Source organism: Phodopus roborovskii, unplaced genomic scaffold (assembly GCF_943737965.1).
Source record: "Phodopus roborovskii unplaced genomic scaffold, PHOROB, whole genome shotgun sequence".
Classification (NCBI taxonomy): Eukaryota; Metazoa; Chordata; class Mammalia; order Rodentia; family Cricetidae; genus Phodopus; species Phodopus roborovskii.
In genome coordinates, this window is record NW_026125851.1 from 417,375 (window position 1) to 432,076 (window position 14,702).

At 46.1% G+C, this 14,702-nt stretch overlaps 1 protein-coding gene across 1 annotated transcript; it reads right to left on the bottom strand.

The window, feature by feature from the left end:
• Positions 1-13,047: 13,047 nt before the first annotated feature.
• Actl9 (actin like 9) lies at positions 13,048-14,390 on the bottom strand. Its single transcript, XM_051178803.1, has one exon. It carries the CDS (start codon positions 14,345-14,347, stop codon positions 13,100-13,102), a length of 1,248 nt encoding a protein of 415 aa, XP_051034760.1. The 5' UTR covers positions 14,348-14,390; the 3' UTR covers positions 13,048-13,099.
• Between the last annotated feature and the right edge of the window lie 312 nt (positions 14,391-14,702).

Here is a 14,702-nt window from a genome sequence, read left to right on the forward strand (position 1 = left end):
TGGAGGTCAGAAGACAACTCTGCACCATTATGTAGGGATTGAACCTAGGGATTGAACTTAGTCATTAGATTTTCGTAGAAGCACCTTTACCTGCTGAGGAATTTCACAAGCCAAAAAGTCAGGCATTTAATTTCTTAGACATTAACACTCAGAGCCTGTGCAAAGGCTCTGAGACAGGACCATGCAGCGACATCACAGCATCCCATATATCTGAAACATTGCAACTACAGATGCGAAGGGGTCGAGGTGAGGGTGGGAGATGATAGGTTCGTTCAGGGCCTTGCCGGCCAAGGTAAAGACCTTGCTTCCTCTCTGAATGAGATAGACATTGTGTGTGGGGTGGATTTCTGAGCACATTTCTGTTTTAAATGCCCTCCAACCCCCATCCTGTAGTGGTGTGAGTTGGAGAGGAAGACTCATAAGTGCAAGAGAAATAACTGGCTTGGTGTCTGGCAGAGGGATGGGGTGGGACTGACCACAGGTTGGCTGTGACTCATCTTCCTGTTGCCTGCCAATGCCTGGCCAATGATCCCCATGTTTCTGAGCCTTTCTGAGAAACAAGGGTCCCAGAACAGCTAAAGGTGCCCCGTGAGTGAGGCAGAATCACAGTGGGGCAGACGCCAGTGCGCCTCTTCTATGTTAAGCAGTTTCTGCATGTTTATGTATTACAGAGCATCGTTTTCAGAGCAAAACAGCTTCCATCTTTATCAGATCAGCTGGGCCTGCTTGCAACAGGTCATGGGGTCAGACTGTGGGCTGCTATTCCTCCACAGAAGGAAGAAGTGGCAGGGCCGCTGGATCCTCACAATTCCAACCCCCTCCCATGTGTTTGCAAGTCTGCCCTAAGTGCTTGTCTTAGGGTTTCTATTGCTGGCTGTGATAAACACCATAACCAGAAGCAACACGGGGAGAAAAGGGTTAATTTTGTTTTATACTTCCAGGTAGCACTCCATCACTCAGGGAAGTCACAGCAGGAACTTGGAGCCAGGAATTGAAGCAGAAGCCATGGAGGAATGCTGCTTCCTGGTCTCAGTCTGCTTTCTTATAGCATCTGGGGCCATTAGTCTAGGGGAAGCACCACCTACAGTGAGCTTGGCTTCCCACTTCAGTTGTCAATCAGGGAAAGCCAGGGCTTCGGCTGGTGATAGGTTGTACCTGTAAGGTATTAATGGTTTTCTCCCCACATTGCTTTTAGACCTTGCTTCATCACAGCAACAAAAGAGCAAAGGAATACCCCCAGAGAAGGAATGTGTGGTGTGCAGGTGTGTATTCACACTTGCATGTATGTGCATTTGTGTGAACTTTGTGTGTAGAGGCCAGAGGTTATTACACGGTGTGTTCCTTGATCACTCTCCATCTTATATATCAAGGCAGGTTCTGTTAATTGAACCCAGAGCTTGAAAATTCCACTAGTTTGCTACCTAGCTTGTTACGAGCTGCTTTCCCACCAGCCTGGTCCCACAGCCTCATCAGCCCCAAATAACACACAGAGATGCTGTATTAGATATAAAGCTGTTACTAGCATTTCTTATTGGCTAGCTCTGTCTTAAATATTAACCCATTTCTATCAATCTAAGTGTTTCCACGTGGTCTTATCTTACTGGAGAGAGAGTCTGGATCTCTTCCTCTCAAGTCCCTACATTTTGACCCTCTTCCTACATCTCCAAGAATCCTCCTTGTCTCCTAGTCCCACTTATCTTGCCTTCCTATTTGACAACAGTACTTTATTCATTAACCAATAAGAGAAACATATTTATACAATGACATCTCCCATCAAGCTTCCCCCTGGGGAATGCAAATATTTAATTTATGTGCAGGGCCATTTTTTCCCTCCCAGCTCTGTCTTTTCTTTTATCACCTTTCTCCCAGTAAGTGATTCTTTTTTATAAGAGTGGGAGGGACAGGTATATCAGGGGCTTGGGGAGATGATGGAAGGGTAAGGGACTGGCTGAGGTTGGAGGACTCTGGTCATCAAGGAAGTGGCCAGGGTTAGCCCCAGAGAAAATCTGGCTTACTCAGATAAACAGGAAGAGCTCAAAATATGTTAGAGGTAAGATGGCCCTAGCTAGTGATACTGCAGATAAGGACTATGCAAGACTAGAGGGGTTTTGAAGGATGTGGAGGCTTAAACATGCTGTGGAATTAATGACTCCTGATGGTTTTGCCACGATGACAAGTGGGCTTATTGCCTGGCTCTTTGATTTAATATGGTGGCTGCGGATGCTTTCCCCTGGACTGTGTGTGTGTGTGTGTGTGTGTGTGTGTGTGCTCTTGTATATGCAGGTGTGTACACCTGGGCATGCATATGAGGCCAAGGGAGATCTGCAGCAATGTCCTCTCCCACCCTTCGCCTTATTGACAGACTCTCACCAAAGCTAGAGCACGCCTGACAGCCATAAAGCTGTCTTCCTGTTTCGGCTCATGACAGTGCTGGGGTTACAGGCATGTGTGGGTAGCAAGCGCTCTAACGGAGCTGTCTCCCCAGCCCTATCGTAGCATCTGTTGGACAGAACCTGCCTGACGGTGATTCTCACGAACAGCTGAGGAAGCAGAGGCTCATCTGTACCTGCCTTGCCTCATATCACATGACTAGGATGGATCTTCTTCAGTGCACTGAGATCAGTGTCCTTTGCCACTTCCAGTCTCTCCACTTGATGTTCCCTCTGACCCCAAAAGCCTTTCCCTATCCTTTGCCCTTTTGTCAATATCCGATGTTCTAAGAAAGGGTCCGTTTGCAAACAGTCTCATTCATTCATTCCATATTTTGGTGGGTCCATACATATATACTTTCACCCTCCCCTTCTGTTATCCCTTCCTGTGTCCACCGAAACTTTGCTTTTCAACAAATTCATATCCTACTTTTCTCACCTTTGCTTTTTCTGTGGCATGTGAAGTAGACTAGGGTTGCTCCCTCTAGCACGTCGGATGTCTGTTATTTACAGGAGTGGGTGACTAGCCAGTGGCTATGCCACTGAAGAAAAGGGCTCTCCATCCTCCTAACAGCAGTTAACTGCCAGCAGATGCTCAGGAAGAGGTGGGGGCTGGTGAGCCCTTCCCACGCCCTGGTGGGATGCTGCAGGGAAACTTAGCTTAACTTATAACTTAGTTCATGAGTGCAACATCCACGCCATGTCCTGAATACATTTCATGGCACTCTCCCCCACCCTCCTGCTCTTAGATTGAGTCTGTTCTCTTTGCACAAGTTCCATGGCCTCGGAGGGGTGACATTGATGTTCCAGCTAGGGCTTAGCACTCAACTGTCACTTATTCTTAGTGCTGAGATCAGTTCTGAATCTTTGCATTGAGCATTTCACACTGTGAAATGAAGCTTCTCTGACCCAGTCTGAGAGACGCACTAGTCTATGGATATAAATGGCCCTGAGAGAGCCATTTGACACCATGTCCACTTAGCAGAACAACAGTAGTAGATTCTCCTTGGGGTCTACCACTGCCCAGTCATAGGCTTTTGTCTAGGTCGTCAGTACTATGTATAAATTCTTCTTATGGTGCAGCCTTCAATTCCAAATTTTATTATTTATTTATTTATTTATTTATTTATTTATTTATTTATTTATTTGAGACAGGGTTTCTCTGGGCAGCCCTAGGTGTCCTGGAACTTGCTCTGTAGACCAGGATAGCCTTAGATTCAGAGATCTGCCTGCCTCTGCCTCCTGAATGCTGGGATTAAAGGTGTGCACCACCACTGCCCGTCAAAACATTTTTTTTGGCTTTATTTAAACTTGTTTGTGTATACTGTTGTGCATGTGGGTGTGGAGGCCAGTGAACAACTCCAGGGTTATTCTTTTGTTTATAGTACACTTCTTTTGAAAATTATTATTATCACTAGAATCATTGTTATCGTGGGGGCAGCTAGCATGCCATGGCACATGTGTAGAGGTCAAGAGAAAACACTGTGGGATCTGTTCTCTCCTTCCACTTTTATGTGGGACCTGGGGATTGAACTCGGGTTACAGGCTTGTGGCAAGCACCTCTACCTGCTGAACCATATCTCTGGTGCTGTATTTATTTTTAAGACAGGGTCTCCTCAGATTAGAGATCACCAGTTAAACTTGTCAGTGAGCTCCAGACCACAGTATGGAGGGGTGGGCAGGACATGTGTGTGTGTTTGAAGCCTCCATGGGGTGTGAAATAGGAGGGGTGGAAAGGACCATCACCCTGCCCCTAGGGCCACCAGTGTGGTCTTCATGACCCATCGTGACTCTCTGCAAGTATAGGGACAGCCCCTGCCTCTTCTCTCCCTGTACATTCGGAGAACTCCTTTTCAGTGGTTTGTCCTACCCCTGCCCCCACCTTCCTGGCTATCATTTTCACAGGTCTGAGGAGCAGAGAGGAAGGCAATGAACTCTGCTTCAGGAGTAGGTTCCCACACAAAGAGAGAGCTTGCTTTGATTCAACTGCTAGCCTTCATTTCTCTCCATAGAACAGTACTACGACCTCCCAGGGTTGAGGGAGAAGCCAGGGATTAGTGAGACTCACAATATTGCTCAGTGATGCTGTCAGCTTTGGTCAAAGGAACTTCCTTTTGCAGCTGCAACTGCAGAGACTCAGAGTGCTGAGAGTAAGTGACTGCTGAGTCCCTAAATAGGACAGTATATTGCCCCATATTCCCCAAGGTTCAGGGAACATCTTGGGGGCAGGAAAGAATATAAAAGCAGAATGAAGGAGTGGACACAATGTGGTGCCACACTCAACTTGGCATCGTTAAGTACCTGCAACATAAGACCTGCAAAAGGTTAAGCTTGACTGTCCGTCACAGAGGTGGGAGGAGGTCATGAGGCCTTGCCTTTCCATGAAGGTCTATAGGTAGTTGATGGCTGCAGGAGGAGAAGGAAGATAAGAACAAGGAGGAGGAGGAGGAAGAGGAGGGTGATATGTTTTCTTCAGGTGCAGAATAGAGCCTTTCCTGCCTTCTCTTTCTCATTTCCTTCCTCTTTCTCCTCTTCCCCTCCACCTTTACTTCCTCAAATACTTTTTTAAGGATTGCAAAGAAGCAGGGAGTACTGCCTGCATCTAAGACTCTTTCTATTAAGGTAAGGGTCACCCTATTATGGCTGACCATCTACATTATTCAGTCTATTGATCCTAAGCTTACTTCTACCTAAAAACATCTAGTATTTGACCTAATGTTTGTGTAGTATGAGCCAGCCAATGTGACACATGAAACTCAGCAGCACAATCCACCCCTTGCCAAGTTATTCCCCAGATGTATCTCCTTAAGCCATGTGTGATTCCCAAGTCAAGGACATCATATAGTCTCATGTCCACCTAACAAGACACAAGCATCCTGCAACAGCTAGTGCTAACCCTCAACAAAACTTAGAATGGCCTGGGAGAAGGGCCTCTGTGCATGCCTGGAGGGGAGGATCTTGACTTAACAGACACAGGTAGGACCATTCTCTGCAGGGGATGCTGGACTGTGTATCTTGAAGAAAGGGAACTAAGTAGCAGCTTGTGCACATCTGGTCTCCTGATTGTGATGACATGACCAGCTGCTTCAGGTACCTTGAACTATCAGTAAAAACAAATCCTTTCTTCCCTAAGATGCTTTTGTCAGAGCGTTTTATCACAGCTACAGGAAAAGAAACCAAGTTACTTTGTCCACCAGAAACCCATGAGTTGCCGCCTTTGCTAGAAAAGGATGCAATGTCTTTCTGTGAAGTCTACCCTTTCGCTTCAACTTTCACAGCATCAATAGTATCAAGGGAAGTTAAAAAAAAGACTTAAATACTGTGATACATAGCCAGTACAACTTTTAAAGCATATTTGATTTTTTAAGTACATTCATGTGCATATGCACTTGTGTGTGGGTTCCTAAGATGCCAGGAAACGGTGTCAGACCTCCTGGAGCTGGAATTTTAGGCAGTTGTAGACCTCTGCTGGGGATATGGGGGTGGTGGCGGACAAACTTGGATTCTCTGGAAGGACAGCAAGCAGTCTTAATCAATGAACTATCTCATTAATTTTAGTGTGTTTGTATGTGTGGGTGCTCATATGAACTTCACAGTGCTTGCGTGGTGGTTAGTGGAAAACCTTGAGGATTGGTCCTTAAGCAACTTTGGTGTTTTCTGTTTGAGACAAGATCTTTCATTGGCCCGGAACTTTGCCACATAGATTTGGAACTTCCAGGGATCCACCTGTTTCTGCCTTCTAGCTTGATATTGTTGAGATTACAGGGACATGCCATTATGTGCTTCTCTCTCTTTTTCCCTTTCCTTTCTCTTCCTTCCTTTCTTCTTTCCTCCTTTCTTTCTTCTTTCCTTTTCTCTCCCCTCCCTCTCTTCTTTGTCGCACTCTCTCCTCTGTTTCCATTTTCTTCCTTCTCTCTTCTCTTTCTTTCCTCTCTCCTCCTCCCTCCTCTCTGTCTCTCACTCTCTTCTCTTTTTCTGTTTCTTCTTTCCTATCTATTTCTTTCTTTCCTTCCTTCTTTTCCCTCTTCTCTCTTTCTTTCATCCTCTCTCTCTTTCTACTTTCTTCTTTCTCTCTTCTCTCTTCCCATCTCTTCCCTCTTTCTTTGGGCTCTGGGGTTCCAAACTCAGGTCCTCACTATTGTGAGGCAAGTGTTTACTGACTGAGCTATCTCTCCCACCTCTTCCCCCTTTTGGGCCCAGGCTGGCCTTAGACTATGTAGGCAAGGCTGACTTTGAACTCTGGTCCTCCTGCCTCCATTTATCCTGAACTACACCATGACGCCCAGTCTAATCTTTTCTTAGGTTGATAGCCAGCCAGATTGAACTAGGACACACCCTAGTTCAATCATATTTCCTGTGTCTCAAAAGACCACCTTCAGAGGTCTTTAGGGTGAAGGTTTCAAGATAAATTGGAGAGGGGCATGCACCCTATATACCAGAAAGAAAAATGCAAGCATGGCTTAGTAAAGGGGAATTTGAAGGACAGCCAAAGAGAGGTGTGGAAAGATGGGCAGAACTTAATTTACATGTCATAACATGTCATCAGAAAGTTCTGAGCAGGGAGAAATATGTTCTGATTTAGGATTTCTAAGTCCTTTGTAATGGTCCACCATGGAGTGGTCTGGGTCCGAAGAGAAGGTTCAAGGGCTGAAGAGGTGGCTTAGTGGATAACAGTGCTTACTTTGCAAGCATGATAGACTGCTTTTGAATCCTCAGTACCAATCTAACAGCACTGGGAGGCAGAGAATAGGTGGATCCTGGGAGCTCACTGGCTAGCCAGTCTAGCAGAAACGACAAACCAGATTCAGCAAGAGACCACATTTCAAGGGAAGAAGTCAAAGAGCTGTAGAACAGGACATCCAATGTTGTCCTTTGGTCTCTGTCCTATGGTCTCTGTAAACAAGTTTACAAGTGTGTGCACTCCCACTCCTGCACATTCATACATCTCACACTCTCCTCTCTCTCTCTCTCTCTCTCTCTTTCAGGTTCCTATAGACAAGGGACTGGGCTGAGATCAGAAGGCTGGAGAGAGAGAGAGAGAGAGAGAGAGAGAGAGAGAGAGAGAGAGAGAGAGAGAAGATTGATTCTGGAGTCTTCAGAAAGAAAGGACTTGGGACAGGTGCCAGCTCACTGGAAGTTGGAAAAAACAGGTCTAACACAGAGAAGTGATAATGTTGCCTTTGTTACAAGAATGTGGAAGGCAGAGAGACCCCATATTTCGACCTTATTTTCCTTAGATAACTGTGTGTTATGGATGCATGTTTGTGAACAACTTTAACCAGACACTGAGGGAACCGGGTGGGTACTCTGGGACTGAGAGCATAGACTCTAGGGTGTGTGTGGGCAGCTACAAGAGTCTTCAGGGCGCTGAATAAAAAGGGGTTAGGTTCTGGTGTTAGGTGGAGCCTAAGGATTAACACAGGGGGTGATAGTTCTAATAGCATCCAGGCAGCGAGAGCTTCATCATTGTGTGTATGTAAATGGGAATGCTCTGTGTGTCTGGAGGGTGGTAGATGAATGTTTCGACCCAGGGAATTATTAGCATGGGGGAACTGTCAGCCTGTAGGTGTCTCAGAACTCTGTGGTAAGGGGGGTGTTTCTGAACACGCCCCACTTTCTGTGGCATCTGAGACAGCCTATTTTCTTTTTATTGTTTGATCATTTCACACACAGATAGTTTTGATGAAATCCACACCTCCTTCCACTCCCTCCCATTCTTCCTGTACCCAGCACTTTCCCCTCCCAACTTCAGCACTGCTTTTCATCTGTTTTCCTGTGCAATCCCTCTTGGCTTCACTTTTCCTCTCCAAACTCCCTCCCCCACTTTTCTAGATTTTTCTGCTTTCTCACTATCCATCCCCTGTGGGAGGGTCAAATGACGGTTTCCTTGGAGCTGCCTGAGACCATTGGAAACACAGACCTTTGCATTAGGGTTCATAACTATCAAAATTACAATTATGAAATAGCAAGGGAAATATTTTTATTGTTGGGGTCACCACAACATAAAGAATTTTGGTAAAGGTCGCATCACTAGGAAGGTTAAGAACCACTATTAAAGTCAAAGCTAACTTGGGTTTTTGAACTTGAAGGGGCTGCCCCCTGGTGGGAAGAACAAAAAATGCGCCTGCTCTCTGCTTGCTAACAGGTCCAATTTAGGTAGGCCTCAACCCCTAGCTGAGAATGTACAATTAGCCTGGTCCTGCCATCCTCCCTGTCTCCCTCCCTTCATCCTTCTTTCTTTTTCTTAATAAAGATTGATGACATTTTGTTTCCATTAAAAATCAGCATACACATTTTAGCCTTTTATATTTTATTTCATTATGTTTTGTTGTTACCTCTTAGAAACCTATTCTTTTCTAATGGGAGACAGAGAGGGAGTGGATTTGGATGGGGGTGGAGTCAGGGATGGACTAGGAGTAGTAAAGGAAGGAGAAATTGTAATCAGGATAAAGTGTATGAGAAAATAATTTATTTTTAATAAAAGGGTGAAAAAAGAAAAGTAACATGCAAAGGGATGGATCTCCTTAGGGTTTTCATACTTAGTTTCCATTGAGTCCCCTGCCCCACCCGACTCCCTCCATCTGTTTGTAGTCTTTTATTAAACTAAAAATAAAATTGTGAAACTCCTAGGAAAATGGGTAGAGCTAGAACATATCTTAGGTGAGGTAACCCATGCTCATAAAGAAAAATATTTAGTGTTCTGTCTTGCGCATCCCCATTTTCTGGTGACAGATTTGTGGGCCACGTTAGAGCGTTCCAAAAACAAGCATATTTATGCTCCGGGAAAATTACTGTGGGGGGAGATTTCAGGGGGCCTGCAGATGGTTCAGTGGTTGGGAGCACTGGCTGCTCTTCCAGAGGACCTCGATTCAATTCCCAGCGTCCACATAGAGGCTCTCAATGGTCTGTAATCACAGTTCCATGGGACCCAACACACTCACACAGGCATACATGCAGGCAAAACACAAATGCACATAAAAAATAAGAGTTATGCTAGGAGAGTGAGAGCAGAAAAGACGTGTGTGAGTATGTGATGTGTGTGTGATATGTGTGAGTATGTGTGTGTGATATGTGTGAATATGATGTGTGAGTGTATGTGATTTGTGTGTGTGGTGTGTATGAGATACGTGTGAAAATGATGTGTGTGATATGTGTAAATGAGTGTGATGTGATGTGTGTATGGGTGTGTGAACATTGTGCGTGTGTTGTGTATGAATGTTGTATGTGAATGTTGTGTGGGAATGTAATTTGTGTGCTGTGTGTGATGTATGTGAGTTCCAGAGTACCTTGGACAATAAGAAACCCCATTTTAAAAACAGCATAGCAGCTGAAGGGTAAGAAAGCTTGCTGTATAAATGTAGGGACCCGAGTTAAAGTGTAAGCATTTCTGGGAGTGGTGGGACCTTTAATTCCAGCACTCAGGAGGCAGAAGCAGGCAGATACATAAGTTCAAAGTCAGCCTGGGCTACAGAGTGAGTTCTAGGACAGCCAGGGCTACAGAAAAACCCTGTCTAGAAAATAAAAGCAAAAAGAAAACCAAAATCAATAAATAAAAACTTCCCATGATTCATGTAAAAAGTTAGATCTCTAACACCAGTACTGGGGGTGTGGATAGGGAGACAGGAAAGATTGCTGAGACTGCCAGTCTGCTGCCTGCGAATCTTGTGAGTTGCCAGTCTAGACCCAGGTTCAGTGAGAAACCCAGTCTCAAGGAACAAAGTAGAGAATGATAGGGTAGGGCATCCAATATTGCCCTCTAGTTCCTGCATACACAGGTGCACGCACACCATACATGCACACCACATATGCATACCACACATGCACACGCATATGCAACCACAGCACAAGTCAAAACCTGTTAGAGGTGTAGGCAGAGACACAGACATGCATGTAAGTAGCTAAACAGTGGCACATGACAGAATGACACTTCCAGCTGAGGGTTATGAAGGTCTGGAATAGACATGAATATACTGAAGGGACATCTGTTTATTGTAACAGCAAACTGGTCACACATGTCCCCCATTTTTGGCTCGGGTTCCTCAGTCTCTACTGGAGGTCTGGGTCCTACCCCCAGAAAGGACTCCAGGTGCTTCTGTGGAAGAACAAGGTGCCTACTCTAGGTTCAGCAAGAACACACTTGGGCTGGAAAGGCCTCAGGGGCTGTGTCCCTTGGGGCTGTGTTGAAGTCATAGGCTAAGTATCAACCTAACAAAATGATGATTAGCTCTGAATGAATGAAGGAAATGGGGCTGTGAATGGCTATGACAACTGTCCCTTTGTGACATGTGTAGGGGCAGGTGGAGGGAGCCATTGTTCAGGTGTTTCTTACCTGGAACATCTGCCTAAGGGTCATAGTTAAATGGGTCGCTCTTGAGAACCTTGTTACCCATTGGTATACTAGTCTGGCCTGATAGTAGGGCACTTGGGAATGTAGAAGTTCCAGATAAGGGTGTCCTGGGAATTCAACATAGGGAAGACCCTGCAAGAGTGTCTTTGGAGAGGGGCCATAGGGAAACAGTAGGTTGATTATAACACAGAAGAGGGCTTAGTTGGTATTAATAGGTTTAGCAAAGGATGCCCTGAAGTGCATACATATTATGACCTACATCTGGGAGTTCAGAGTCTTCCTGGGAGGATGTGAAAGGGGAAGAATAGAGTCATAAAGCATCCTTGTAAGGTGGCCACGTGGGATTGTTTCTGGTGGAAAAAATGATGTCAGCTTTGAGCAGTATGGACCATTCTAAGGTTTGGGGTCTTGGTGTCCTTTGGGGGGTACTGATGGGGATGAGTTGTGACAGATTATGATTACAGGATCTTGAGGGCAAGATCTTGAAAGATATACCATGATAGAAAGGAAATAGTTTCAGGGGTGAGTTTTGGATGCCAGGGGATCCTTTAGTAGGTCTAAAGGGAACCTTGATTGTGGGGGTGGAGATACAGCATTCATCTGTGGAATCTGGAGAGAGCAAAGGGGTTTGGTTAGTTAAGAGTGAGTGATGGGGGGTGTCCTTCTGTATATGTTTCTCTTATTGGTTGATGAATAAAACACTGTTTGGCCAATAGCCAGTAGAGGAGAATTCTGGGAAAGGTAGGCAGAGAGGGGCAGCAAAGGGATGCCATGTAGATACACCAGATGTTCTCTGGTAAGATAAGGCCATGTAGAATTAGATTAGTAGTTATGGGTTAAAAATTGAGAGAGCTAGCTAATAAGAAGCCCTAGCCATCAGCCAACAGTTTATAGATTAACATGTGTCTTTGTGTGGTTATTTGAGGCTGAGGGCAGAGGGACCTGGTGGGAAAAAAGCTCCAGCAACAAGTGAGCAGCGCACATTCCTGACACCCTTCCTATTTTCCAGTGGTGATAGATTAGAGCAGCTTCAGTCCTTCATTGGAGATTTGCTTTGCAGTGAATGGAAAGCAATTCGGAGACTCCCACAGATGATCAGAGATTGAGTAAATGTGGAGTTCTCAGCCCTAGAATAAGACATCAACATCACAGAAAAGGGGACAGAGAATTTTTAAAAGCCAGAGGCTGGTGAGGACTATTGGAAAGTAGTATCTTCACAATACATCAGGGCCATTGCTATGAACTCACAGCAGCTTGTCTGCACAAGACCTATGCAGTATCAAGCCATTCAACACTCCGGCATAGATCGAGGAGGGGGCTCATGTAGCCCCACTCCTACATTGAGGAGCTTTGGATAGGGTGAATTAGTTTTCTTCAGGAAAGTGTTCCCTGTTAGGATGCCTACACAACAGTTCATGGCCCTACACTCATGCACACATGGCCAGCATTGCCCGAGTGGACTCAATGGGCTATAAAAAAATTGTCATGAGGTTGGAAGGAGGAAGTGAGGGAGGGGCTCTGGGAAGCTCTGGAGAGGAAATGAGAGGTGGATATGAGGACACAACAATGTGTATAAATTCTCAAAGGTAAACAAAATCCATGGATGGATTAAGGAAAAAAAAAAAAAAGAATGAGTGGACTAAAAGGGGTGTGTTTGAAAGGACAAGCAAGGGTGCAGTCACAGAGGGTGGGTGGAGTTGGTATATTCTTAGAAGAATTCTGGGGTATGGTATATAGAATGTCTTATGAAGACATTTTGGGGGAATGGTTTGGAGCAGTTGAGGAAGTCAGTCTATCAAGGGGGATGACCTAAGACCACTTAAGTGTCCATGGAGATTTGGGGAGAGCTTTCCTTTCTCTCTGTCTTTCTCTCTCTCTGTGTGTGTGTGTGTGTGTGTGTGTGATTCTGAGGTTCTCTTGGGAATGTTTAGATGGTCTCTGTGCTTTCCCCAACCCAAGGACCCGAGGATACCAGATGCTACAGATCCCTGGAAGGTGAGTTGTAAAAGATGGTCTTATTTTAACGTTTGTTATGAGGTTATGAGGGAAGTATATTTAAAGGGATTAGAATTAGGGTCTCTCATGGATACTTTAGGGTAGTTTCTGCCAGGGATGTTTGGAGGGGAAGATACCAGGGGCATGAGGGGGTGGAGATGGGAGGGTAGGGGTTGAGGGGTAAGTTGGAGGTTATAGGCCAGTGGCTTGATGAGAACACAAATCATCTGGGTGGGCCTTAGAGCATGGGGTAGAGCTGGAAGACAACAGGACTGATTGCTTGGCAAGAAAGCTTTACTGCCTTTAGCCCTTCCCACCTTGTCCCATGTTAGTAGCATTTTCGGTATACAACCTGAGGTCCCCTTTCTTCATATTGTTCCCGCAGGACCCAGCAGGACTGGAAAGCATGCAACGAAGCCAGAATAGAGCCCCCAATCCACACGGAGAGGTTCCTGTTGGGTTGTGCCATCACCACCACGTGGTCCTCAGGTGGCATAGAGTGCAGTAGCTCTGCCCTGAAGCGACTCTCTAGGCCAGTGAAAAGCGAGGAGCCCCCACACAGGAGCACATTTTGGGCCACGTGGGACCGTAGCTCCTGAGGCACCTTGATGAGGCTTTGTTCAGCCATGGCTGGGAGGCCCATGGGCGACAGTCCTGGTATCTCTGGGGGATGGAATAGGAGCTCTGGGCACTGGAATAACTCTTTTCCCAGAGTGACAGTCCGTCCATCCGGCAGCTTCAAGGTCTGCTTGCACTCCTGATCCAGACGAGCCTGCTCTTTTTGGAAATCCGAGGCCAAATAACAGTAATGATGTTTGATGTTCTCCACCATGTCCAGGTCCTCCTGTCGCAACGAGAAGCCAGAACCCAGAAGCATCTCTGCTAGGAAGGCTGTAAGATGGTTGCCGGCCAGGTCTAAGCGTTGGATGGCATGGGGTAGGTTGTAGCCTTGAACAACGGGCACTGTGTAGCTGACTCCATGACCAGTGTCCACAACAAGTCCATTAACACGCCCATGGGCATAGACTGACAATACAGATTGAGACGCCACATATACGGCCGGGGAGCAAAGAGACTCAAAGACCACTTCTACTAGCTTCTCGCGGTTGGTGGTGGGGCTGAAGGGTGGATCTGAAAACAGTAGAGGGTGGTCCCGGGTGGCCACTCGGAGATCATGTTCCAGGATGTGTCGCCAGATTAGTTCAGCTGCTTCCCAGTCCACCACAATGCCATTGCGAATAGGTTTCACCAACCTCAGCTCTGGGCGGGAGCGGGCTGCCTCCCCAATAAAAGTTTCCAGCTCCGACCTACCCTTGGTAGTGTGTTTCTTGGGCTGGCAACCCAGAATGGTGGCCACGGTGTAGGTGGGTTGGGAATGTCCTGCAAAGCCCACCTTACAGGTGCCTGTGCCCATGTCAATAACCACAGCACCTGTCTTTGGTGGGAGCCTGTCACCAACAATGTTGAGGGAATTTTGCTGTAGATTGTTGTTTAATAGGAGTCTGCTGGAGTTCAGGGAAAGAGGTACAGAAGTCTCTGGGGAGGGCTGGGGTTCTGGGTGTCCATTGACATCCATGGCTGCAGGTGGCCTGATGAGGCTGTTTAATAAGGTGGACCTCCTCTCTCTGGGGTGCCAGTAGAAAAGGCTGATCAAGGCCCAGGGTGGCTAGAAAGAGAGAGAGAGAGTATAGAATGATGGTGGTCTGTGACATCACTATGGCTTCTTTGCTTCACAATGTAGGGATGTAGTGGGTTGACATGGATTGGGGGAAGGCAGGGGTAACCTCTTATATAAACTTTACCTGGGAGAAATGTCCACTTAACGAGATAGAGTATGAAGAAGAGATTCTTCTCAAGCCTTGCTTGGTCAAACAGTGAGTTTAACTGGGCTTGCTTACAGGAGTGTGGGTGAGGGATTATTTACAGGTATA

Bases quoted from the DNA above. Each gene is read 5' to 3' on its own strand.
- Actl9 (XM_051178803.1), bottom strand. From the start codon at position 14,347: ATGGATGTCAATGGACACCCAGAACCCCAGCCCTCCCCAGAGACTTCT.